We start from the raw sequence: 26,030 nt of genomic DNA, 5'->3' as shown, positions 1-26,030 counted from the left end.
ACTTTTTCAGTAGGGACTGAATTTATAGAAACTTTGCTAATATATTTTGAAGTGTTTCATGCTTGATGCTCAAATCAAGGTGGCCTCACCTGCCTGGAGGCCAGGCAAAGCCAGTCTGAGTTCAAAAGCACAAATTCTTCTGTATGCCTCTTTTGACAATGGAATTCACAGGGCCACTTCTTGCTTGAACTGTGTTGCTAGTGAGGGGGAGCTGTAGGGCCAAAGGATATTTTTACCAGCAGTGAGTATTATTTTTTAGGTCTAGGAATGCAGGGGAAAACATGTTTAAACTGAGTGTGGACTGAGCTCAGGGAATCTCTTAGAAGAACTTTCAAAAGAAAATCCATTAACAAATAGGTATTTGAGGATTGGCTCATTTACTTGCCATTTGCCTCATTCTTCACATGTCAGGTACAACTGCAGCAAATAATTTAAGATATTTACTCTTTGGAGATGTCCAAGTGAAATGAGGTCCTTGCCACTGAGCTGTTGTCAGGCAGGAACATGCTCCCTCATCTGAAAACTGCTTGAGATATGTGCTATGCTTGGGTCTTAGCACATGAAGGACAAGATAGAGTAGGGTCATCTCTTGGCTGGAGAACAGAGAAAACCAACACCCAAGGGACAAACCTTCTCCTCCTCCTCCTGTTTTCCTGTCTTGCTTCAACTTACCCTGACCAGATCCTCATTATAAGTATTTTAGATCTCTGTTTTGTAGAATAGAAACCCTTTCCTTCTCTTCCCATATGCTGCAGGCATGTGTTTCTCTGTGCTTTCCCAGATAAGTAGTTTTAGAGTCCCACTGGAAATCTCCTGATGGATGTCAGTTGTACTCCTTGCTATACTACTTACTTACTGGTTGGATGACCTTACAGAAGTCACTTGACTTTTCAGAGTTTTAGTTTTTCCATCTGTAAAATGGAGCTACTTACGTACCTCATAGCTTTAATAAGATTAAATGAGATGATGCTTGTAAAGCACTAAGAAGCCTTCCATACTGTAGCATTCAGTGAATGTGAGCTAGTGTTAGTGCCATTGCTACTCACAAGTTGGTGATTTTGTAAAATCCTTATCCCACTCATGCTCTGGTATATTAGAAGAACTGGGGAATGTACACAGGGAACCCAGCCTAACAAGATACATTTAGTATAACTTAACTGTTGGGACAGAACTTTTCAGGGACATCCTGGCCCAAGACTGACTCACAATTGCACTGTTCAGGATCTCTGTGGCTAAAAGGAGAACCTAGATGCCTTTTCTGCTGCTTCTTGTCCCTACCAGAGATTCTGCTCAGTCAAGGGATTGCAGACTTCCTGGGTGGAAATAGTATTCAGTTCAAGTCCCTTTCTTCTTTGAGCACTTCTCTGCATTGAAAATTCTGTAGACCATGTTATATGTTAATCTATGGATTGCTGGTGGAACATTTTTGGGATGTTAAGAAGACAGTTTTGTGTTAGACAATTCTATGATATGGGAGTAAGTTGTTACCAGATTGACCACTGAGTAATTCAATTCAACTCCTGGGTTGATATGGTAGTATACCGTGTAGCATTCAGCTCTCAGATCCACCCATTTCTGCTCAAACACAGCATGGCTCGTGCCTCAATACACGAGGTATGGAGGAAAAGGCAGTCAGTCAGTGTCTAAAAATGGCGCATGCAAGAGACGCTCGGGGAAGATGTAGCTGGACCTCTCAGGTAAGAACACCTATTGGTGTACTACTAGACCTCTTCACTGTTTGGAATCTCTAGGGCACTGACACCAGCTTTAGGAGTGGGATCAAAGGGTCTGAGTTTGGTGAATATCCAGATCAGCACAAACCCTTGGCAAAACTGGGAAAGTCTTCATTTCACTCTCTCATGTCCACATCTGGAACAGTTTTCGGCCTCCTCCAAAAGTTTCAGGGCCCTATTGGTGCCCCAATCTGGGCAGTGGCCAGCTCTTGCCACATGCCCGTCTTCTTCTTCTCCCCCAAATTATTGTGTTAAAGTCAATTTGAACTGGGCATCGTGGTGCACACCTGTAGTCCCAGCAGCTTGGGAGGCTGAAGCAGGAGGATCGAGAGTTCAAAGCCAGTCTCAGCAACAGTGAGGCGCTAAGCAACTCAGTGAGACTCTGTCTCTAAATAAAATATAAAATAGGGCTGGGGATGTGGCTCAGTGGTCCAGTGCCCCTGAGTTCAATCCCCAGTACCTCCCCCAACCTAACCCCCCCCCAAAAAAAAAAAAAAGTAAAATTGACTCTAAGGCCTGGTATTTCTCAGTACCCAGGGGCAGATGTTATCTCTTTGTAACTGTCCCAATTAAGGGGTTCTTTTGCTAAGTGGCAACTATATAAGTATCTCACAAGTTTTCTGACCCAGAGACAAGATTATTTATTAGCATGGTGGTCCTTTTAGAGAAGGCCTCTTATAAATTTGGACAGTTTCAGGTAGTCAGTTCTTTAGCAACAAATCTCAGCTGAAAACTCTAGACCTGGTACAGGCAAGGTAGCATGGAAACTCTGGGTGGTCTGATGCCCCTCTTGTGTCAATGATGTCCTCTTCTTGCCTGTTACGGGTAAAATTACAGACTTCACCTGCCCATGAACAGAATACACGTTGACTCTGCTTAGTGTGAGTCTCTTAGACAATACTCTTCTAGAATATTTATAAAGGAAGAAACCCTTTGACATCCTCATATTCCCAACACATGCATAAATTGGACGACTTCTTTCCAAGGACATAATGCCCTCATGCTCTCCAGCTTCTCAGATTTTCCACCCTGGTCTGATCACTACAGATAGTGTTATGTTAAAGTGTTTTTCTAATGTTGGTGTATGTGTGTGTGTGTGGGGGGGTGTTCCATTACCTCAGAGCATTTTAGAATGGAGAAGGTGCTGATTTGATTTTTAGGACTTGGAATCCCCACAGGAATTTAGTGGGTGCTGGCTAGAGGTGCTAAATATTCTGCAAAACATAGGACAGACCCATACAACAAATTGTCTGTCCAAAATGTCAGTGTCACCCTTACTGATAAATACTATAAATCTCCCCCCCACCAAAACAGTTATCTATTTTATGTCCCATTCCCTCAGGTCTCTATATTTGCTTTATCTGATAAATGAATCTAACACTAAAATGCTAGGAAGTTGCAATAGCTTATATTGTTGTCTTTCAGACAAATGCACTTAAGCTGCAAACTTCCATGACTTCACCCCAAAGTAGCAGATGGTAGACTGGTAAGAGAATGGTTTGAGGCATGAAAAACTTTCTTTTGGTATTTTATTCCCTCCATATGCAATCCCACCTCCCATAGTACAGACCAGAGAAAATTCTGGACTTGAGACCTTTGCCACCTTATCCTCCCCCCTTGCTTAACCCCTTTGTGGTCAGTACCAGAAAGCAAGAAGCTGCAAGGGGAATAGTGGGTGATTTGCTGTGGACTTCATGCCTTCCACATCTCCCAAAGGAAACTGCAACAGAAGTTCTGGAAGCTAAAGGTATTTAGTAACTCCAACTCTGACTCAAATAGAAAGCAGATGAAATTCTTTCAACCCTTCTTGTTTATACACCAGCCTCATTTGAGAGCAGTGGCACAAAGTTGAGGAAACATCTTTTAGAACAAATCTGGCTCCCAGATGCACGGTATTGTGTGACTAGGAACTTAACACAGTGAGAGAGGAAAGTCTGCTCTGCAAAGAACTCAGGGGACTGCAGTGCAGCTGGAAAATGTCAAGGGCATCATGTAGTGAAGCTGCTTAGTGTGGGAAGCATCAGGTCGTTGAGTAGTGGCAACTGACAAGAGGAAGATCAGACTGGGGTGGGATTGAATGGCCCCCAAGGGGAAGTTTGCCTGAGAATCATCTTCCTTGCCTTGGGCAGGAAGGACTCTGAATGCTATCTGAATATATTCAGTGGGAATTGGAAGGTACGGATTCCAGGTCTGAATGTAAATTGATTGTGTGACCTTGGAAAATGCACTTCTTCTACTGGGCCCTCAGTGTCATCTGTAATAGAAGAGGATGAATCAAAGTTTGCAAACAGTAGCCGTCTGGGCTAGATTTGGTCAGTGGACATATTTTGGTTGGTCAGCTCAGTGTTTCATTTGTTTCCACAATGAGCCCTGGCTCCCCAGTTCACCATGGTCTCCACCATCCCTTATGATCCCACCACTATCCACCAGTCTCTCACAGCCATTTCCCATATTTACAATATCCACCTACCTCCTAAAGTTTTCTTAACCTTAGAAACCATGAACTAAGTGATCTCAAAGAGGGTCTTATAACTAACGTGCTATTGTGACTCTATACGTTAGTCTCTAGCATCACCAAGGGAACAGACAGAGAGGACCTTGGAAGAACACAGTGCTCTTTGCCATGAACAAAGGCACAAAGAGAAAGTGAGTGAAAAAATTAACAAGCACTCCTTAAAGGAACATTGGGATGAAGTTTTGAAAAGCAGGACACCTCCACCTCGCATCCTATCCCACCAAGGATGTGGCCTATCGAATGTTCCTGGACTTCAATTGCTTTGATATCTAAATTGACAGTAATCTGTCTTTGAAAAGTATACAGGCCATGAAGGATCATGGGTTGGAACTTGGCCATTGTTTGGCTTTGATTTTTAAAAAAGAGTTATTCTTTTGTGAAAATGGAACCAAGTGCTGTCCTTCCTATGTGATTAGATAAGCAGTTTCAGAAAAACATTTCTTTCTTTTTTCTTTACAAAGACAGTGCAACTTCTCTGTGGACTTCTCCCACAGAAAGCCCCTGCATCAATGTATCTGGCTACTATCTAACCTCTTTCCCTCTCACACAGCACCCTGAGGCCAAAGTGATTTTAGGTCTCCATTATTATTCCTCCTTACTCCATTCCCTACCTCTAATACCATTTATTGTCATTTTTGAGAGGGAAAAGTGATTAGACTGCAGTGTAAAGAGATAGAAGAGGTGGTGAAGTTTTTCTTCATGGGTAAGTTACAGGTCTAGGACCTCATTGCTTATTTGCTAGTTTTACCTTAATTCATGCCCAACTATGAGACTTTCACAGTGGCTTCTTTTCATGTCCTAGTCCTGGCCTAAAATATACTCTGTTGGGCCCCTGATCTCTGTAGAAACAAGGACTTTTTCACTTGGATCCTCTGGGTTTCAGGCAGGACTGATGTGTCTCATTGTGATGTAATCAGTCATGAGTATAGAGTAGGACTGACCTACGCCCCAGTCTTCTTGGGGAAAAGGAAATGACTAGATGTTTAAGTTCTAAAGGACTTTATTGATGGACAGCAGGTTATATTCCAGGTAAGAGACAGAAGGGCTTCAAATAGTTGATCAGAAAGTGAGTAAACCAGGGTAGCACACACCTGCAATCGCAGTGGCTTGGAAAGCTGAGGCAGATGGATTACAAGTTCAAAGCGAGTCTCAGCAACTTAGTGAGGACCTAAGCAATTTAGAGAGACCCTGTCTCTAGATAAAATATAAAAGGGACTGGGGATGTGGCTCAGTGGTTAAGCACCCCTGAGTTCAATCCCTGGTACAAAAAAAGTGAATACACCCAGTGTTGACTAGTCAAATGGAGGTAAATGACCTTTGAAATGCTGAACCTCTTCCTGTCCCACTTGAGTACCTTGGGTTGATACCTTCTCATTTGTAAGTCAAAAAAGATCACTCTGGTAAAAAAAGGTATGTGGTTCAGTAGGTGTGAATGAATGAATTATAAATGGATGCATTTCAGGCAAGAAAGAAAGCATGTTGGTGTTAGAAAAAACAGAGGAGACATTTTTTTTATCATAAATATACTTGTTTCTTTTATTTTTCCCTCCAAATCTATCTTCCTGTGTTAGTTTTAATATATATTGAGTTTCTGCTTAAAGGAAAAGACGCTTGAATTTGGACAATATCTTTTCATTTTCTGATTACTCTCTCTCTTTGATCAGTCAATTAGGTAAAGAGCTGAAATTAGGTGAACTGGGCTGTAATCCTGTTTCGGCTGTTAGTTTTGTGTGTGATTTTTAAAAAACTTTTCTGGGCTTCAGTTTCTTCTGGAAAGTAAGGGGAGTGAATTAAATGCACTTGTAAGGCCCTTCTAGTTGATTTTATGAAAATGATTAGTCTCTTTGGACTAAGATAATACCAGCTTATTGAACAATAAACGACAATCACTAAATGTCACATTTATTCAAAACTGAAAAGTACATACACAAAATATGTATATTATGAAGGGACCTCAGAGATTACCTTGTTTAGTGATTCCCAAGTTTCAGTCACTCTTGTATCATCTTCATAATTTTTTTGTATTTGTGGATCACCGGTATTATTAATCACTTAATGTTTTCTATACTGACTTGGTTCCTTAAAATCTTAGAAAAATCTGCGTTATTCTATCTATAAGCAACAATATCAATGAAGTCACATATTTGATGAATTAGTTATATATTTTGAACACATTAAAATTAGATTTTCTTTTAGGAACTTTCTAAAATCAACTTAAGTGACTATACCTTGGGAATACATATCACATTTTGGAAAACATTGCTCTGGTTCCTTGTTCAGATGTGGAAACTAAAGGTTAGAGAGATTAAATAACTTTGTTTCTTATCACAAAGCAGGTTACCATGGAGGCATGACTAGAGGCCACCTCCCCTGCCTATGTCATAGAGGCAGTGCACAGTCAGAGGGAGAGTTGTGGCCAAAACCCAGCCCATGTGACCCTTAAACCAGGCCTCTTTTTATCACATCATACTGTTCCCACAGTTCTTTGAACCAATTATAATCTAAGTATCCATATTCTTTAATACAGTTAGGACTAGAATCCAGATCTTCCTTAAGCATAATAAATAATAATAATAAAATAATAAATAATAATAAATGAATCCTTTAGGTTTAAAATGTGTCATTTAACCTTTAATCTTTCCAGGTCTGAGTTCCCTTCTTTGACATGAGGAGAAAGATGATTGACGATTGACTAAGCACTTCCTAGGCCTTTTATTAGCTCATGTTGTTTCATCCTCAGGAAACCACTAGGAGGGATGGGGTCCAGATGATTTCTCAGGGATGCTTCTGCTCTGAAATCTGACAGTTCTAAGAAACAGAGCAAATCCAGGTTTGCTTATTGGAAGGTGTTTGTATGAAAAGAATATGAACATCTGAACTTTAACAAACATCAGATACTATTACTGAGTAAGGAAAACTCAAATAAAAAGTTTATGAAGAAGTAAAAAAAAAAAATAACATAATAGTTTTGGTTTCCTATCAGACATTTGGTCCTGTATAATAAGTTTCCCTCAGGAGGACTCAGTACGTGAGCATCTTGATCTCCTAGCTCAGGGTTAAGAGTTAAATCCTATCAGCTCCAAGCTTTCCCCTCCTCTTTAAAATAGGCATACCAACTATTGCCAGTATGACATCACAGAGATGCTCTGAGGCCCAAATGAGGTAATCACTGTGAACAATTCTAAGAAAATTAAGTTCCCCAATGAACTGAAAAAACCTTGGTCACAGGGACCTATTCCCCAGAGAAGAATGATGTTGCTTCTTACCAAAGGTAATATGAATTGAAGAAGCTTCCAGAAAACTTATCCTAGTCATGGACATTCAAAGTTCTGTATTTTCTGTTCTAGATTTATTATTCAGAAGGTGGAGAAGCTAAAGCCACTGGACAATTCAAAGATCGAATTATAAGATCAGCCAGTCCAGGTAATGCATCTATCACTATATTGCATATGCAGCCAGCAGACAGTGGAATTTACATCTGCGATGTCAACAACCCTCCAGATTTTGTTGGCAAAAACCAAGGCACTCTCAACGTCACTGTGTTAGGTATGGACACTTTTCTCTGCATTTTCTTTTCTTGGAGCAACTCAGAACATTGAATGACCAGGGTACTGAGTTATGATGCTAAATAGACCTTTGGGGATAAATATACTCCCTGTTCCTTTCATTATTGGGGAAGCAGAGACACATCACCAACTCAACCTGTACAATAATACTGAGATATCATTCATAAAACACATAGAAGCAATTGCCAAAACAAAAAGGACTGCAAAAATGATAGCAGTAGCTGATCCAACCTCCAGGTAACTCTATTTCTGAAGAATACAATGAGAACAGATGATTCAAGTCACTGTCCACCCCAAATGATCACTAGCAACTATTGCAGAGAGACTTTCCATCCAGTTAGAGCCAGATTTACCTGGAGGAGACAAATGTCAACTTATTAATTCTCCCAAGACTACTACAATCTCCACCATGAAAACATGATGGCAAGAGTTCCCCTTTCAAAAATGCTAATGCTATTTGGAAAAGGGGGCACAGATTAAGTCATTTTTAAGAATTAATTTCTGCATACACACATTTTCATTATATGATGTTGAGCAAGTCATATCTACTCTCAAAATGAACGTGGAGTAGTTCCTGTATTCAGTGTTCGTTAACTTCCTACTTTGTCCCAGGAGGGAGAAGTGCCTTTGGGGACCTCCAAATTTTGCCAATTTCTAGTGATCCTTCCAACTTCTATCTGAGAAGACAATGAGAACTAAACTCTGCAGGCCCTGGGAGTGGGAAGTACTAAAGGGCAGAAGGAAAGAACTTACAACCCTTACTGCCTACCCAGTTGACTAAGCATTTTCCCACTTCTATGTAATCCCAAATGGAGTCGATGTAGTCATTGCTCTTCTCAAACTGTGCATGTACATCATAGGAAAGGGGGCACTAGATCAAATCAGTAACAAGTGTTGCTTGGAAAAGCAACAGTTGGTAACAAGGTACACACCTAGGAGAATTGCTCACAATTGCTTTGGCTTGCCACTGGGGTACAAAAAGAAATATTATTCATGCGCTTTCCTGGGAGAGTTTATGTCCTAGTTTGAAAGACTAGCCATATACATGGAGACTAAATGGTGTGGTATTATTGCTAAAGCATCAAGTTGGGAGTCAAAAGACTTAAGTTCCTGACCTTATTCTGTACTCAGTGACTTCATGCAAATAAATCCACTTTTCTCTGGTCATTGTAAGATGGAGTTGTAACTCCTGACCTGTCTTCTTTAGTGATTTGTTATGAAGATAAAATGAGATACTGGTGATAAAAGAGCTCTTTAATGTTCAAGTAATTTGAGAGATTAATCCTGTAATTGATTTTGTTTCTCCCTGACTCTGGAGTGTTCTAAGCAGAAGCAATCTAAAGAGGCAAAGCTTCTTCAAGACAGGACTTGGAAATAGCCTTGAGATAAACTTAGACATGAAGGTTAATGTTCTTAAATTTAAGCTTCAGAGGATTCAAATGAATTCCCATATGAGGTCGAGGGTCACTTTCTTTGTGAATTATTCTTTCCCATGAGTCTTTGAGTCAGATGCTTCCTGTCATGAGTGTTCCACAACTTCCTTAAGCAGCTAGGACCCAGGCAAGGTAAGAAAGTGAAGGGTCTATGGATTTCCTTGTTTGGGAAGTCTCAAAATTTTTTATCTTTATTCATTTGGTGAAAAACACAGCCATTCTAGATATTTAGCCTTTCGGAAATTTCAACATGGCTAATTTATCTTAAAAATGCATAGTTTTGGGCTGGGAATATAGCTCAGTTGGTAGAGTGCTTGCCTTGCAAGCACAAGGCCCTGGGTTCAATCCCCAGCATCACAAAAAAAAAAAATGCGTAGTATTTTCAGTTATCAAATCTCATTGCACATGAGGACCTATTCTGCTTGCTCTCCTGGGGGTGTAGCAAGGTGGGTACAGGTGGGTTTGGGAGACCAATTGCGGAGAAAGATATTGACGTTTCCTTAATGATGACTCTTTGTAGCAAAGTTTCTTTCAGAGACATTTCATTACCCAGCAATGAACACCAATCCCATATATTTACCTGTGCATTCATGAATTCATTCAACAAATTCTGATTACATGTGTCAGTTACAGTGCTAAGCAATGAAGATGGGAAGATGTAAAAGATAGATTCCCTAACCTATAAAAGGTCAATCTAGTGAAGTAGATAAATATGTAACATAAAAGCTCTCTTTGGAGGTGTGAAAGGATAGCTGTGAGGGCACAAGGAAAAGATCTAAAAGCTTTGTAAGGAGCAGGGCGGGGCGGTACATGCCTGTAATCACAGCGGCTCAGGAGGCTAAAGGAGGAGGATCACAAGTTCGAGGCAAGCCTCAGAAACTTAGTGAGATTCTGTCTAAGAAAATAAAATAAAAAATGCTGGAGATGAGGCTCAGTGATTGAGTGCCTCTGGGGTCAATCGCTGGTACAAAAAAAAAAGGATAAAAAGCTGTGTAAGGGGACTAGAGAAGGCTTATTAAGGAAAGACTTTTATGCTGACTATTGAAGGATGTACAAGAGTATGTCAGGCAGAAAAGGGACTGAGGTGGCAGGGTACAATTTAGGTGAAGGAAATGGCAGTAAGCAAAGAACCAGGTGGTTTTGATGAACATTCATTTGAAATATTTTCATTAGTTATGACAACCTTGGAAAAATCAATCCCTGAAAAATACCCAGGTCAAGTCTGAATAATTATTTTGTGTGCATTTGGATTAAGCCTTATTTCCCTCTTGCAATTTGGCACATACAAATAAAATGATTAATTTAGAGAAGGTTTGAGAACATACTGAAGCATTTTCATTTATTTTCTGAGGTGAGACTTCTCTTCCCGCACCAATTCTGTTGAAAGCAATAAAGCTAAAGGGTAGATCAATGGCTTTGCCAGTAAAATATCCAAGTTCTACTGAGGACTTTAACAGGATAAAATGTCAATTCAATTTTGATTCAGTAGTTTTAGAAAATATATAGATTTGGTTCAAAGTGATTCACTAAGTGTTTTGTCAATAAAAAGAAAAGAAAGATGTGTTTAGCAAAACAATAAAAAGCCTATCTGGGTTTGAATCTAGGCTCAAGGGACGAGTACAAAACATTACAGTTTTCTGTCTATAATTTAGTTCAAGTCCTGGTGTCTGACTTTTTCCCAAGGAAGCACCCATATGTAATTTTTGCTCAATTATTATATTATGCTGGACTGTTATAAAATACTCATATTTTTAAAAGTGGAAATTCTAGTGGTAGTTGCAATGGACTCCTGGTCAAATGGCCTATTTCAGGATAGGTAAACCAAGTTTTTCCCATCTGAGAATATCATTGATAAGGAAGACAAAATCAAGAGCTAACTAGAAAATCCTTCTTTTAATCAAAAGACACGTTTCCAAGATATGACTAGTGAAGTGTTTCAAATTTACAGCAGTATGCATTTGTCTTCTTGCTCATGTGTACAACAGGTTAGTGTCTGAAATGGCTGAATTGACCAATAGTTGATGGAAGATTAACTTTAGTAGCAGGAATTAGTCCTATCCATACTACCAGAAATTCCATGTGCAATGTCCTATATATATAATTTTATCGAATCCTTAGATCAGTCAGAGGTTAGATATTCTCTAATTCACATTTTTCAGATGAGTCAACTGGGGTTTGGTTAAGTTAGGTAACGTGCCCAAACACATCTAGAGTGAAGCTGTAGAGCCAGTATTCTATGTGGGATCAGAGCTTTGTTTTTAAATACCATGACACAGGTTAAGAGATGGAGGGCTGAGCATTTAAGATGTAACTTGTCTGAGAGAACATCAGCCTTTGGAGGGTTTTATAGTAGACTTAAGATAAGGAAAGTGAGCTGGGTGCAGTGGCTGATGCCTGTAATCCCCATGGCTCGGGAGGCTAAGGCAGGAGAATCTCAATTTCAAAGTCAGCCTCAGCAACTTAGCAAGGCCCTAGGCAACTTAGCAAGACCCTGTCTCAAAATAAAATATAAAAAGGGCTGGGGATGTGGTTCAGGGGTTAAGTGCCCTGGGTTCCATCCCTGGTACAGATATAATAATAATAATGAAGGTGAGTTAGAAATTAAAGAACTTCTGATCCTTGCCTGCAATATGATTAATGATAGAATAAACTGTGCAGAATAAGATGAATGGGGAGATTCTGTTTCAGTTTTCCAGTTTCTTCATGCATGTATTTTCATATGTAGCTAAGACTCAGTCACATCCCAAACCACCTTCATTATAACTCCTTCCTCCTCGTCACTCATTTCCCTAAAGCCTGCTCCTCTACCTGCATTCTTTATCTCAACTATGGCAAGTTCATATACCCAGTTGTCCAATTCAGGAGCCTGGAAATCACCACAGATCTCACATTCTTCCCTCATCCCCCATATTCAGCTGATCATTGTTGCCTTTACTTTAATACCTCTTGAAACTGTCTCCTGCTCTCCCTTGGTTTAGGCACCCCCAGTGTCAGAGAGATCCATCTAAAATATTAAAATAACCATCATCACTAACCTGCTTCAAGTCTTTCCATGGTCTCCCTGCTTTCAGAATACATGGACTATAAAGCCCTCCAAGATAGGATTCCAGGCACACTCTTAACTTCATCTCCCATTGCTCCCCTCTATCCCACTTCAGAAATGTGCCAATGTTACTTTTATATCCCTGGTGCTTAGTCCCATATTAGTTATACAGAAGGTACATAACTAAATACTTGGTGTGAAGGAGGAAGAAAGATTGCATTGCTGTGTAGCATGCACACCCAAAATGGGATTCCCCTGCTGATGAGAGACACAAGCAAATTCAAATCTCCCAACCATTTTGTGTCACTCACAGATGAACAAATGAAAAAAATGACCCATAAAGGAATAAAAATATAGTATTTATTAGTAGAATTATTTTTAGAAAGAATAAAAACAGGTTATCTCAAGTTATTTAAGGGTTCTGTTTTCCTTTAAAACTTCTTTTAAAGTATAAGCTATGTTCATAGTTGTTTAGTGTTTGCTTACATTTGGCTGTTTTATTAAAGGCATATTGTAAGACACAATGTGGAAATTCATAGTTATAAATCTGGGGAGGAAGCAGACAGAGACACTAGTTGAATCTTAATGACCTCCTGACTAGAATGTCCCTGCACCTGAAGTGCTCTACTCCCATCTGGTGGTACGATCAGAAAACAGTCAAAAAAAGTATACACACACACACACACACACACACACACACACAGACATATATATTATGTACCACTAGGTACCTTTTACCACTATATATATATATATATATATATATATATATATATATATACATATATATATTTGTAAAGTATATATATGTAAAATAAATATATATTCTGCAAAATGAAAGTGAGAAAGTAATAGCAAATGTCTCAGTCTGCCATGCATCCTGCAGGAGTTTTACTCTTTGTAATTGTCTTACAGTCAAACCTTCTAAGCCACTTTGTAGCATCCAAGGAAGACCAGAAACAGGCCATAGTATTTCTCTGACTTGCCTCTCTTCTTTTGGAACACCGTCTCCTGTGTACCACTGGTATAAACTTGAGGGAAGTAATGCTGTGCCAGTGAAAGAAAGCTTTAGTAAGTATCACCTTTGGCAATCCTTGGCAAGGCCTGGTTTTGGGGGTTGACTGATAGCGTATGTGACTGACTGTTGTCCTGACAGTTCAATATTATCTTTTACTTGGTTGGGGCGAGGGATTTAAAAGGAATATCTGTCTCCCAACATAAGACTATAGTATGGACTACTCCTCAAATTCTAGAAGCCAGCTCAAGGCATGGTTCTACCTGGTGGTAGATGGGCTACCTTTGGAACAGGTCCAAGTGGCCTAATTGGTCCATGGACATCTTAAGAAAGGGAGGGTAATGTAGGGGAGTAGGTGAGCATTGAATGATAAGTTACACTGATGTGATTCCTACCCACAAAAGAGATCTTAAAAGTCTATTTCCTGGTTTTGACAGACCCAGCCACTGGAATTTTGGTTATTGGAAATCTGACAAATTTTGAACAAGGTTATTACCAGTGTACTGCTATCAACAGTGTTGGCAATAGTTCCTGTGAAATTGATCTAACCTCTTCACGTGAGTTGACCATACATCTTTTACAGTTTCTCCTTGAGTCAAGTAGCCAGGACCTATACATTAATTAGGATCTTCAGTTGGTCCTTTCTGCCTCTCTGGACATTTGTGTGCTTTATTTATAGACTGATATGATAAATGATTGTTCTAATAACTAATTCTTACATAAAACTTAATATGTTCCCTAAATCCTTTACAAAAAGCAAATTGTTTAAGCTTTGCAAAAAATCTCTAGAGTTAACATTATCAGTCTGGATTTCTCTTAATGATGCTATTGGTAAGTTCAGGAGACACAATAGCTATCTATGTCAAACACACAAATCTTCCAGTTCTTAACTATTTGGTAATATCCATCCCTAATAATAATAAAACTCTCACCCACAATCACAGAACCTAATATTTGTCAATATTATTATTATTATTATTGCTTTTATGTGCCAAATACTTGACCAGTTGCTACATGAGCATTATCTCACCCAATCCTCCCAACCATCCTATATATGGAGGCAGAATATATTGTTAGTCTTATTTTATTGAAGAAGACATTGAAGCTCAGGAGGCAAATTACTTGCTCAAGGTCATCCAGATTAGTAACTGGCAGAGCCAGGTTGCCTCTGAACCTTAATCATCCTGTTCAAAGGTGCTTACTTCCTCTCTAAGCCCAATACTTATGAGCCCTGAAATTGTCAAATTGGACCAACCCAGGGAGTTTTCCTCATTATTTGCCCTGAAGCTTCTTGCTCTTCATTCTCATATCACTTTCAGCTATTTTCTCATGATTTTATCTATTGTCTTTCTTTACCTCTCTGCCAATCCCTGTCTGCTTTCCCACAGACACAATCATACTGCAGATATGCAGACACATAAGATTTGTACCTGAGCCTTGCTTCCTTTCTAATCTTTCCAATGATGCTCAACATTTGCCTGCCTTCCTATCCCTCTTCTTTCCTTCCCCTTTCTTCACTTCCTCCTTCCTTCCTTCCTTCCTCAAGCATTTATTGAATATCTGCTATGTGCCAGGGATTGTCCTAAACGATAGGGATACAGAGATTAAGAAGAAATATGTCCTACACTCATGGAGTTCACAGTTCACCTAGAGGAACAAACAAAACTAAAATGTGCTGAATGCTATGAGAGAGGACACCAAAGAGGGAACAATTATGCTAATAGATCCAGGGTCAGTTTTGCTGACCAAGTACAATTAGAGCTGATACTTTAAGGAACTTGTGAAGCCTGTTTCTTTATCTGTAAAATGGGATGTTAAAAAATGAAGAATGAAAATACAGCAGTCAGCATAGAAGGGCAACCCGTCTATGGTGGAAGAAGAGGGAGAACTCCATAAAGGTTGTCTCTGAGGGAAAGAAAACATAAGAAATATATATATGATGTGTTTGAATCTATTGAAAGGAATTTAATGATTTTGTGGATGTGTTGGGATTGGTATAATGCATATTTAAAAACTAAAGAAATACAAAAGAAAAGAAAGGGGGGAAACAAACAAATACCCAAATAAGGCAATAATTAGCTTTGGGGAGAAGGTTTTTAAAATGTTGCATAAGGAAGAATCATAGTATATTATGTTTCTCAGCTGTGCACAGTATTTACATAGTCATAATGCTGCAAGTTTTTTTTTTTTTTTTTTTTTTTTTTTTTTTTTTTTTGCAGTGCTGGGGATTGAACCCAGGGCTTTGTGCTTGCAAAGCAAGCACTCTACCAACTGAGCTATCTCCCCAGCCCATACTGCAAGTTTTGTGTTAACTAAAACTTGTGATATATTAGTAGAATGTGATGGGATTTGAGTGAAGTGGTATAAAAGGACTAAATTTCCAATTTCCAGGGTAGGAAATCAAAATAGAATGAATATTGAAAAAGGTAGGACATTCGGGGATAAGTACAATAGAAACACAGGGGCAGGGGGCCTCTAGTGATTGGGATCCAGAGATGGAGAGGAGTGGAGCAGAGGGACTGCTATTGTTTTTAGAAGTTTAGAACTATTTGACTTTTTAAATTATTTGAATTTTTAATTATTAAATTTTAAACTTTAAAATATATTAATTAAATTAATCCCCCAAAGTTAAAGGAATTATTAGGTAATTCAACTTGTCTCCCATCTCAAAATACAAGCTGCCCATCCTGTTTGAGAGGAAGTGGTTGGGGATTAGCCAGCTTATGACCCAGACATGCTCTCTCAGGGACAACACCTCCGGGCTTGAAGGTCTGGTTCTCAGCTGGATGGTCTCACACTCATTAAATTTTTCCATACACTGATGTAATAAACCAGATGCTGGTTCATCAAAATGACCATATCCACTCCTAGTGGCCAGAATGCACAAGGTTCCTCAGTGATCATGGACTATGCTAAATAAAAGACTTTTAGGAACCTATTTCATCTGTGCTCTGAGGAAGCCTGGTGAAATGTCCCTACTTATAACAGAGACATATTTCTGGTGAATAGATTGTGACTCCATGCTCTCTTTCTCCCTGTCTCCCTCCCTTCCCAAACAAATGCATACTGAACACTTTCTTCTCTAAACTCCATTTCTAAAACAACCTTGCCTGTCTCAAGTTGGCATTTTTTTCTTTCTGTGTGTAAATGTCAATGGTTAACCTACCTAGTCAAGCCACTCATCTTTCTTCACTCACTATAAATACAACTGGGATTCTAGGGGTTTCTGTTCCCTTGGCCTATAGGAGTCACCTGATATGTGAATGTTCCAGATACTCTCTACCAGTCACAAACACACACGTGAGAGGACAATGTGCTTCCCTTTACTAACCAGCTAGCTGCTTGTGTTCTCCAGATCCAGAAGTTGGGATCATTGTTGGTGCCTTGATTGGTACCCTGGTAGGAGCTGCCATCATCATTTCTGTGGTGTGCTTTGCAAGGAACAAGGCAAAGGAAAAAGAAAGGAAGAAGAATTCTAAAAGCACCACAGAACTTGAGTAAGCCCTTATTTACTTGAATACAAACCTTTGCAATTTTGTCTTTACTTGAATACAAACATTTCTCAAGCATCTCTCTTTTAGTCAGTCCTTCCTAAGCACTCCTTAAAAGGAACATAAGATATCACAGGTATCTTTCTACTTGGTCTCATTGCTTTTATAAAAAGAATGATAGGGGCTACCATTTACTGAGTCCTGTGTGCCAGACTCTGTTCTAAGCACTATATGCATATCCATTCACTTAACTCCCATGACCACCCTTTCAGATCCAAGAAAACATTTTATGATATAATGTTAACATACTTGTGTTTATAAAAGTACAGTTGTAAATGTAATTTTAAGTATATTTCTTATGGAACAAGAGGCCCATGAAGGCAAAAGGGTCTAGGGACAACAGAAGTCATAATGTGGCCCTGCTTGCAGCCCATGTTCTTAACCACTCTCTCATTTCTTTAGTGTAGAACACATTCATTCACTTGTTCACTCATCTGCTTGCTTCCATAACTATGTGTTGGGTACCAACCAGGTACCAAATGTGATACTAGGTGGAATCAGAGGAAGAGATGCATCACGACTGTGAATTTGGCCCTCAGAGACCTTATTAGATTCCTAGACTCTCTCACCCTGATATCAGTTTTCCCACCTTTTAAACACTGGTCTGTCATTCTTGAATTTTCATCATAGAGACCTAACCTTTTTGAACCCCAAAATGGACACACATGGGCTGACAGTGACTCAGAATATCAAAATGAACAGACATCCTGAACAGTCTAGGAAAGACCTCTGTCACTGGAGCTATAATGAAATATCAGCTATCATTTCCCTAACTTGATCTTTTCCGGGTCTTCTTTCTTACAGACCAATGACAAATATAAACCAACGAGAGAATGAAGCCATTCCAGTGGAAGATGTTGTTCAGCTAGAAGCAACTCTGCCACCCTCCACTCATGAGACTGACCCTACTATCATCTTGGAACCAGACCATGAGCCTGCCCCACAGACAGAGCCTGTCCCAGCACCTGTCCTAGGACAGGAGCCTACTCTGATGCCTGAGCTTGAGATTGAGCTGGAGCCAGAGCAGGAACTAGAGCTGGAGCCAGAGCCAGAACCAGATCCAGAGCCTGGGGTTTTGGTTCAGCCCCTGTGTAATGAGGAAAAGAATGTGATTAAGACATAGATTAGTGCTCTGAGTACACCATTCATCACTAAGGAACCCATCAATGGTGTCCGGAATTCACTTGACCTAGCCAGTCCACATCCCCTCCCTCCATACTGACCAACCTTCTTCTAACAAGGTGCTCATTCTTAACATGAATCCAAAATGAATGGGTCAGGATAACTATTAAATAAATATAAGGGTTCCTACATTATCAATAGAGAATACTTAAAATCATACTAACATATATGCATAACAAATGACAAGGCAAGTGTTTTCTAGCTCATTTGAAAGAGTTTTTCTGAAATAGTCAGAAAATATTTTGTTTTTAGCTGTGCTTCATGTGTTCCACATGCACACACAACAAAGTGGCATTAATTAGTTATATTTTCTAGGGTTAGTTGTCAGGCTTCCCTATTTGTTGCTATATTTACCACTAAGAAGAGAATTTGACAGCATTATCTCATAGATTAGGAAAAAGTTCTCCAAAAACAACAGAGAACAATACACATACATAGTATTTTAAATCAGGTCTTATTATCAATATATTTACCATGTTAAATTTCCTAAGTAATCTTCCTGGTGACTAATATCTAAGCACAGCAAAATCTTAAAATAATCCAAGACTTAAATGCCAACTATCATACAGGCAAACAATTGGAAATATGATTTTCCTTCAGTGAATACTAAGTGTTGATATAATAGGCGATATACAAGTTAGCTTTGAATAAGCTATTATGTTATCACTGTGATGCTACTTTTATCTACTTTGAAGGGGCACACTAGGAAAGTATTCTAAATGAACACTTAAGATCTATTTTAGATAACAACTAATTACAAAATCTGTTTTACTGTTGGTATATTCCACATCGATAAAGAAATGTTCTTCTTGTGTACATGCTACATATTAACAAAAATGCATCCATATCTCCTCTTCTTCACTTAAGTATTTTCATGATCTTATTTCACTCACATCCCTCCGTGAAGAAATTTACAGGTAGACATACTTTTTTCACTTCTGTAATCAATTGTATCTTAAAACTTGTTTTAAGGCTTAATAAATAATACTCAATAAAATCTCATTTTGATGACTCCTAAGGTAAATTCTTTCATAGACATCTTTATTGACATATAATTTATGCATGATGAACAGCACCAAATGTGATGGGTTTTGTCAGTTATGCATATCCCCCAAACCACCATACCTGTCTACATAGGGAACTTCTATCAGCCCAAATACTCCCCCATGCACAATCCTACTGTGCCCTGCAGCTCATCAAACAATGATGTGTTTTCTTTTTATTATTTATTGATTTATTGATTGATTGATTCTTTTTAGTTATAAATGATAGTAGAATCAATTTTGGTATAATTATACAAGCATGGAATATCTCTTATTCTAGATAGGACCCCATTCTCATGGATGTACATGATGGTGGGATTCAGTGTGATGTTTTCATATATGTACACTGGAAAATTATGTCAGACACATTCCACTGCCTTTCCTTTTCCTATGTCCTCCCTTCCCTCTATTCCCCATTGTCTAAATTACTGAATTTCTATTCTCCTCCTGCCTTATTGTGGGTTAGCTTCCACATATCAGAGAAAACATTCGACTTTTGGTTTTTAGGAACTGGCATATTTCACTTAGGATGATAGTCTCTAGATCCATCCATTTACTGGAAAATATCATAAAATCATTCTTTTTGAAAACCATCCCATTCACAATAGCCTCAAAAATATTTGGGAATCAATCTAACAAAAAATGTGAAAGACCTCCATAATGAAAATGACAGAACACTAAAGAAAGAAATTGAGGAAGACCTTAGAAGAGGGAAAGCCCTCCTATGTTCTTGGATAGGCAGACGTAGTATTGGCAAAATGTTTTCTATCTATATGGATTAGTTATGGATTGTCTTGACCTTCTTACAAATGGGATTACAGAGTATGTATTTTTGTGTGTCTGATTTTCTTCTAAAAATCCTTTTCAAGTGAGGTCTGAAGCACTAACAAATCACAATTATATTTACATATAAAGAAATTTATTATACTGCAATTTCTCTTCTATATAGATCATACCCTTCCAATTGAGGTAGAGTCTTTGAAGATTTTAGGGTGGACTGAAATGGAAATGAGCATTCATTTGTCCAGAGCCATGGAGAGAAGAGAGCAAAATTATGTATTATGTTGGATCTGTCAATTTGCAATCAATCTCAGAGTTTTGAAGCATTCCATTCACAGAAGACTGTACAATGATATGTGGTGTTTGATGGGTACAGGCAGCAAGATGATGAAGGTCTTAAGAACGATCTAATAATCCAAGATTAAAAACTAAACACCAGCAGTATAAAAATGTTAATAACCAGAAAGGCCAAATAGCTGGAATTCATTTTTCCCTTCTACTTTTAATATAGAGTCAAATCACAGGAAAAGAGACTGACATTTAATTGTCAATTCTACACCCCCAAATTTCTGAAGGATCAATGGTGACCAGGAAGGAAGTCACTGTTGGCAGTCTTACAGAACTCTGTCCTTATTAGCACTGCTCTGTTCAAAATACTGATAAATAGTTGGGCTGATAGTTTTTTACCTTTGTTTGAAATCATGAATCACTGTGAGAATCTGCAGAAAAATCTTGACCCCTTACATTGAAAAATGTTTTATAAAGTGACATATACAGTTTTAGATGAGTTATAGACTCCATGAATGCAAGATTAAGAATAGTGACTTAGTATTCTGTTTAACAGAATCGTGATTCAAAATTATCTTGATAGCTTGGAAGCTGAGCTGAAATTAATACAATGAATTAGACATAATGGATAGAAAAGTCTGTGTTTTAAAACAATAGAGAACATGTTGTCCTTGTCAAAACCATATCTGGATAAGATTGGAAAGTCTGTGAGTTTCGTCTGAAATGGTATCTTTGGATCTTTCTTTTCAGTCACCTTCCTGGACATTGTGGCAATTTATTTTCCAGACACCCAGGATTCCCATGCTCTTATTCACTTAGGAAACTACTCAGGTCTGCATCCCCCACACAGAATTAAGCACTCAGGACCTACTTCTACATTTGCCACCATTTCAAAAAGATTCCTGTTTTGTTACTTTGCTCAGTGAATATGAACTTGCAAACTTTCATCATCCTGTGATTTCAATCGGGTTGATAAATGAGTCCTCTTAAGGAGTATTTACACTGCCCCCTATTTTTGCAGTACTGGGGATAAAACCCAGGAACACTTTACCACTGAACTACAATTCCAGTCCTTTAAAAACTTTTTTTGAGACAGGGTCTAAGTTGCAGAGGCTGGTCTCACTCTTGCAATCCTCCTTCCTCAGCTTCCAGAGTTGCTGGCATTACAGAATTCTCCTGCCTCAGCCTTCAGAGTCATTGGGATTATAGGCATATACCACTATACCCAGTAGGCATATTTACATTTTTTCAAATTTTTTAGGTATAGAAGTACATAATACCTTTATTTTATTTATTCATTTTTATGCAGTGCTGAGGATTGAACACAGTGCCTCACACATATCGGGCAAGCACTCTACCACTGATACACAACCCCAACCCCATATTTCCATTTTAAAAGGAACTCTTGAACATATAACCCTTAATTCAAAGAGTCCAAGTGTTGGAACAGATACTGGAACAATCAAAAAGAGAGATATTTCTGGAAAAAGGAGCCCTCTCAGTTCCTTTCAAATCAAATCACGTGAGTTGTCATCCACTCGGCCTACTTAATAAGATCACTCTGGTCAATGCAACTTCATCGCAATCTACTTAAGTACGTCCATGGCACAAACTATATGTATGTTTGTGATGAATCCTGAGACTGGTAAATACCAACACAATTAAGTACACTATAGCCCACATGGGCAGTAAAATGAGTTTATATGTTAAAGAGCAGCCCAATAAGGGAATAAAATATTTTTCCTGCTTCAACACTGGATCAGAAAATATTCTGACTAGTTAAACTTTGACCAAATTATTTCAGCAAAATGTTCATTCAGAGTGGGTACTAAATTATTTATTTTCCTACAAGCAGTTAAAATGTCAGTGGGTAGTCCCAACCAAATCTTACACCAGGCTTGAGCTTAACAATCTTACCACCCAAAAGGATTTCCAGAAACATCTCTAATTTGTTTTTGCATTTAGCAACCAGGGTATGCCAAAATCAACAGAATACCCTTATGGTGGTAGATCCAAATTCCCTCCTAATTCATTTCTTTATTCTGATACCCATTGGACATTGATTAAACTGCTACAATATACTAGGCATTGTTGTTTATGCTAGTGGTGCAACAGTAAGCAAAAACAGTGAGCCCTTATCTTAATGGTGTATACAGTTTTGCTATCTTTGACAAGTTCCTGTGTGTTACCATCAATTGTGTGTTGACTGCAGGAGAGGAAGGTTGGAATTTGTATTGCATTGGGGAGGGTCTCCAAATTATAGTGATCTGTGATGAAAATAGTAATTCTTGACCAATAGATTAAAAACCCACACATACTGATATTTCTTATGCCCTCTAAAATACCAGGTGACTCCCCCCACATACTATATGCTAAGAAGTTAATATTAGCCTTTTATAGTGGCCTATGTGTAATGGAAGTTTGAGGAACTTTCAGTAGGAATTTCAGAGCTAGAAAAAAGTTTATGATCAATAGTACTTTCGATGTGTCAAAATGCATTCTACTGTCATGTATAACCAATTAGAACAAATTATATATATATATATAATATATATATATATATACATAAAAGATCAATAGTATTCAAACTTTTTCAATCCCAGTACACCTGAAGGTTATAACGCATATAATAGCTCTCTCCTAACAATGATGGGACTGCAGATGAGATATGATATAGAATTATATTCTTCATAGGGAAGACACAGAAGAGGTCAATGTAATTTCAAAAAGCTGGTTCATTCTTATATATTGCCACCAAGCCCACAGAGGATAAACCTTGAGTAAACAGAGGTAAAATAATCAGCTGGAGATTACACAAAAAAAATATAAATGAGATATTGTTGGGGGCTGTGCCATGTTGACGACGCCAGAATGGCGCCTGATCACATCCGCAGCGAGGAGGTTAATTGACATAAGCACACTCAGGTGATTTATCATCCACGCACACAATGTATGCGCATGTGTTCTCGAGCACTCCTAATTGTGCCTGCTCCGACTTCTAATCTTTGCGTAAGAGGCGTGGCCCTGCTCTCCGCCTCCTGGAGGTGATATAAGCATAGGCAGAGCAAGACAGCGAAAAACATATAGAAAGCAGCTAGTAGAAGAGCGGCAGCAGCTAGCAGAAAGAAACACAGAGAAGCCATTGGCAAAAAGGAAGCAGAAAGAAGTGGCAAGCAGAAAGAAAAAACATATAGACAGCAGCTAGTAGAAAGAAGAACACAGCAGCTAGCAGGAATAGGGCAAGAAGAAAGAAAAGACACACAGCAGCAGCTAGAGGGAAAAACACAGCAGCTAGTAGAAAGAAGAACACAGCAGCTAGCAGAAGTGGCAAGCAGAAAGAAAAGACAGTGGAGCAGCAGCTAGCAGAAAGCAGTGGAAGGCAGATCGCAGAGTGGAGAACTGAGACGCATCAGTAAAGCACCTTAGGTAGACAAACCCTTAGTTCACAGGATGCAGGACACACCAGTAGGAAGCAGCAGAAAACTAAGAAGACATAGATATCTCTGAAAGCAAAGTCTCTCTCTCTCTCTCTCTCTCTCTCTCTCTCTCTCTCTCTCTCTCTCTCTCTCTCTTTCCTCTCAAAGCAAGTAAGCCTCATTTCCTTTATCCTCTATAAACAAGCAAGCAAGGAAGCAGCCCAGAGATAAAGTGGCTCAGTTTCCATCAGTTTCCAGTCCACCACCCATAAGACCCATGCAAATTGTTACTGCAGGCGGTGACAAATATCCGCGGATTTGGTACCGCAAAGAGCCAGCGACAAGATATAAAGTCCCAGTGTGTTTTAGTCAGCTTTTTCATTGCTATGATCAAATGGCCTGACAAGAACAACATAGAGGAGTAAAATTTTATTTTGGCTTATGGTTTCAGAAGTCTCAGTCCACAGACAGCTGACTTCATTGCTGTGGACTCAAGGTGAGGCAAAATATCATGGAGGAAGGGTATAGTGGAGGAACACAGCTCAGGATATGGCAACCAGGAAGCAGAGAGAGCTCTGTTCACCAGGGACAAAATATAAATCCCAAAGGCACACCTCAGTGACCTACTTCCTCCAGCCATACCTTACCTACCAGAGTTATGCATAGTTAATCCATATAGGTGAATTAATCCATTGATTAAGTTGCACCTCTCATAATCTAATCATTTCACCTCTGAAAATTCTTCCATTGTCTTACATTCAAGTTTTCTGGGGAACCTCATATATAAACTATAACATGGTGTAATTAATACTCTTTCAATGCACCAAACTACTAATTTCCATGAAAAAAAAAAACATGTTTTATTAATAAAAGATTGCTTTACAATGTCCACATGCTCCTTTCAAATCAAATCATGTGGGTTGCCATCCACTCAGCCTACTTATAAAGTCACTCTGGCCACTGCAACTTCATATCAAGCAATTCTACAATTCCCTGTGAACACTACTGGGTGTCCTACAACATTAATTCAATACTGACACTACCTGGAGTTATCACAGACCCCACAGGTTAAGGGCTAGGTCTTGCAAGACTACCCCCTTTAAACACAAGTAACAAGTATTGGGTGCCATCCTAATTAGAATAAGATATACTCCATATATGTATAATATGTCAAACTATACCCTACTGTCATGTATATCTAAAAAGCATAAAAAAATAAATAAAACAAGTATTGGGTGTCCAGTGTATCCACACTTCAGATTTGGACTCAAATAGGGAATCCTTACAATCTCCTCCTCAGGTTGGATAATTTGGTATAATGGTTCACAGAACTTAGGGAAACACTTATGTTTACCCATTTATCAGAAAGGACAAAGGATATAGATGAGCAGCCATCTGAAGAAGTAAATAATGTGAGGTTCAGGAAGGTCCTGAGCATAGAGTTTCTGTCCCCATGGAGTTAGGGTGTACCACTCTTCTGGTGTGTATATGTGTTCACCAACCTTGATGTTTGTTTAAACACATGGTTTAGGAATTTTTATGGAGGTTTTATCATGTAGAAATAATTTATTACTGACTCAGTCTCAAGCCCCTCCCCCTGGAGGATGGGGGATGGAGCTGAGAAAGTTCCAAGCTTCTGATCATGGCTTCTGATGAGCAGATCCGTCCTGACTCTATTCAGGAGCCAAAGAGTTGCATCACTAGAACAAGACACTCCTATTGTAATGGAATCCATTTAAATTTAGAAGCCCCAAGTTGTTTCTTCTCCTCCTTCTTCATGACCTGTTAATTTATTTGTAATGCTAGTTTCTCTATTCCAGTTTCCTAAAAGCCATCATCTCATGCTGAGAATAGAAGTTAAAACTGCCCCCCCCCCCCCGAAAGCCGTGGCATCCAAAAAGATCAGAGAACTGGAATTCTGACATATCCCTCCTGTAGCACAGCTTGGCTGAATCTACCTACGTGTTTTAGTGAGCTTTTTCACTGCTGAGACTAAAAGTGTCTGACTAGCACAATTATAGAGGAGGAAAAGTTTATTTGAGGGCTCATGGTTTCAGAGGTCCTTGTCCATAGAAGGCCAGCTCCATTCCTCAGGGCTTGAGGTGAGGAAGAATGTCATGGCAGATGAGTATGGCAGAGGGAAGCAGCTTGCATCATCAGGAAGTGGGAGGGGGGAGGGGGGGAGAGAGAGAGAGAGAGAGAGAGTGTCTCCACTCTCCAGACACAAAATATATACCACAAAGCCATGCCCCAATTCCAATCTTTTCCAGCCACACCCTACCACTTCAATTAATCCCATCAGGGATTAATTCACTGATTGGGTTAATACTCTTACAACCCAATCCCCAATCATTTCTCCTCTGAACCTTCCTGCATTGTCTCATATATGAGCTTTTGGGGGACACCTCACATCCAAACCTAACACTATGCATATGTCCAGGCTTAGTGTTCCTATAAATTATAAG

General features: G+C 39.0%; 1 protein-coding gene across 2 annotated transcripts in view; it reads left to right on the top strand.

Annotated features, from left to right (window-relative positions):
• VSIG1 (V-set and immunoglobulin domain containing 1) overlaps positions 1-19,024 on the top strand; it is a 30,946-nt gene extending 11,922 nt beyond the window's left edge. Inside the window, exons 3-8 of one of the 2 annotated variants that reach the window (XM_079123308.1) lie at positions 1,590-1,697; positions 7,596-7,794; positions 13,206-13,361; positions 13,743-13,862; positions 16,661-16,802; positions 17,661-19,024. In XM_079123308.1, coding sequence (XP_078979434.1) covers positions 1,590-1,697; positions 7,596-7,794; positions 13,206-13,361; positions 13,743-13,862; positions 16,661-16,802; positions 17,661-17,979 — 1,044 coding nt within the window. In that variant the 3' untranslated portion in view covers positions 17,980-19,024. The remainder of the gene's footprint in view (positions 1-1,589; positions 1,698-7,595; positions 7,795-13,205; positions 13,362-13,742; positions 13,863-16,660; positions 16,803-17,660) is intronic. The other variant, XM_079123309.1, reaches the window with a different exon arrangement.
• The last annotated feature ends 7,006 nt before the right edge of the window (positions 19,025-26,030 follow it).

The sequence above is a fragment of the Sciurus vulgaris genome (genome assembly GCF_902686455.1).
Source record: "Sciurus vulgaris genome assembly, chromosome: X".
Lineage (NCBI taxonomy): Eukaryota > Metazoa > Chordata > Mammalia > Rodentia > Sciuridae > Sciurus > Sciurus vulgaris.
Note: the sequence above shows the minus strand (reverse complement) of the source record. Positions and strands in the feature narration are given on the sequence as shown.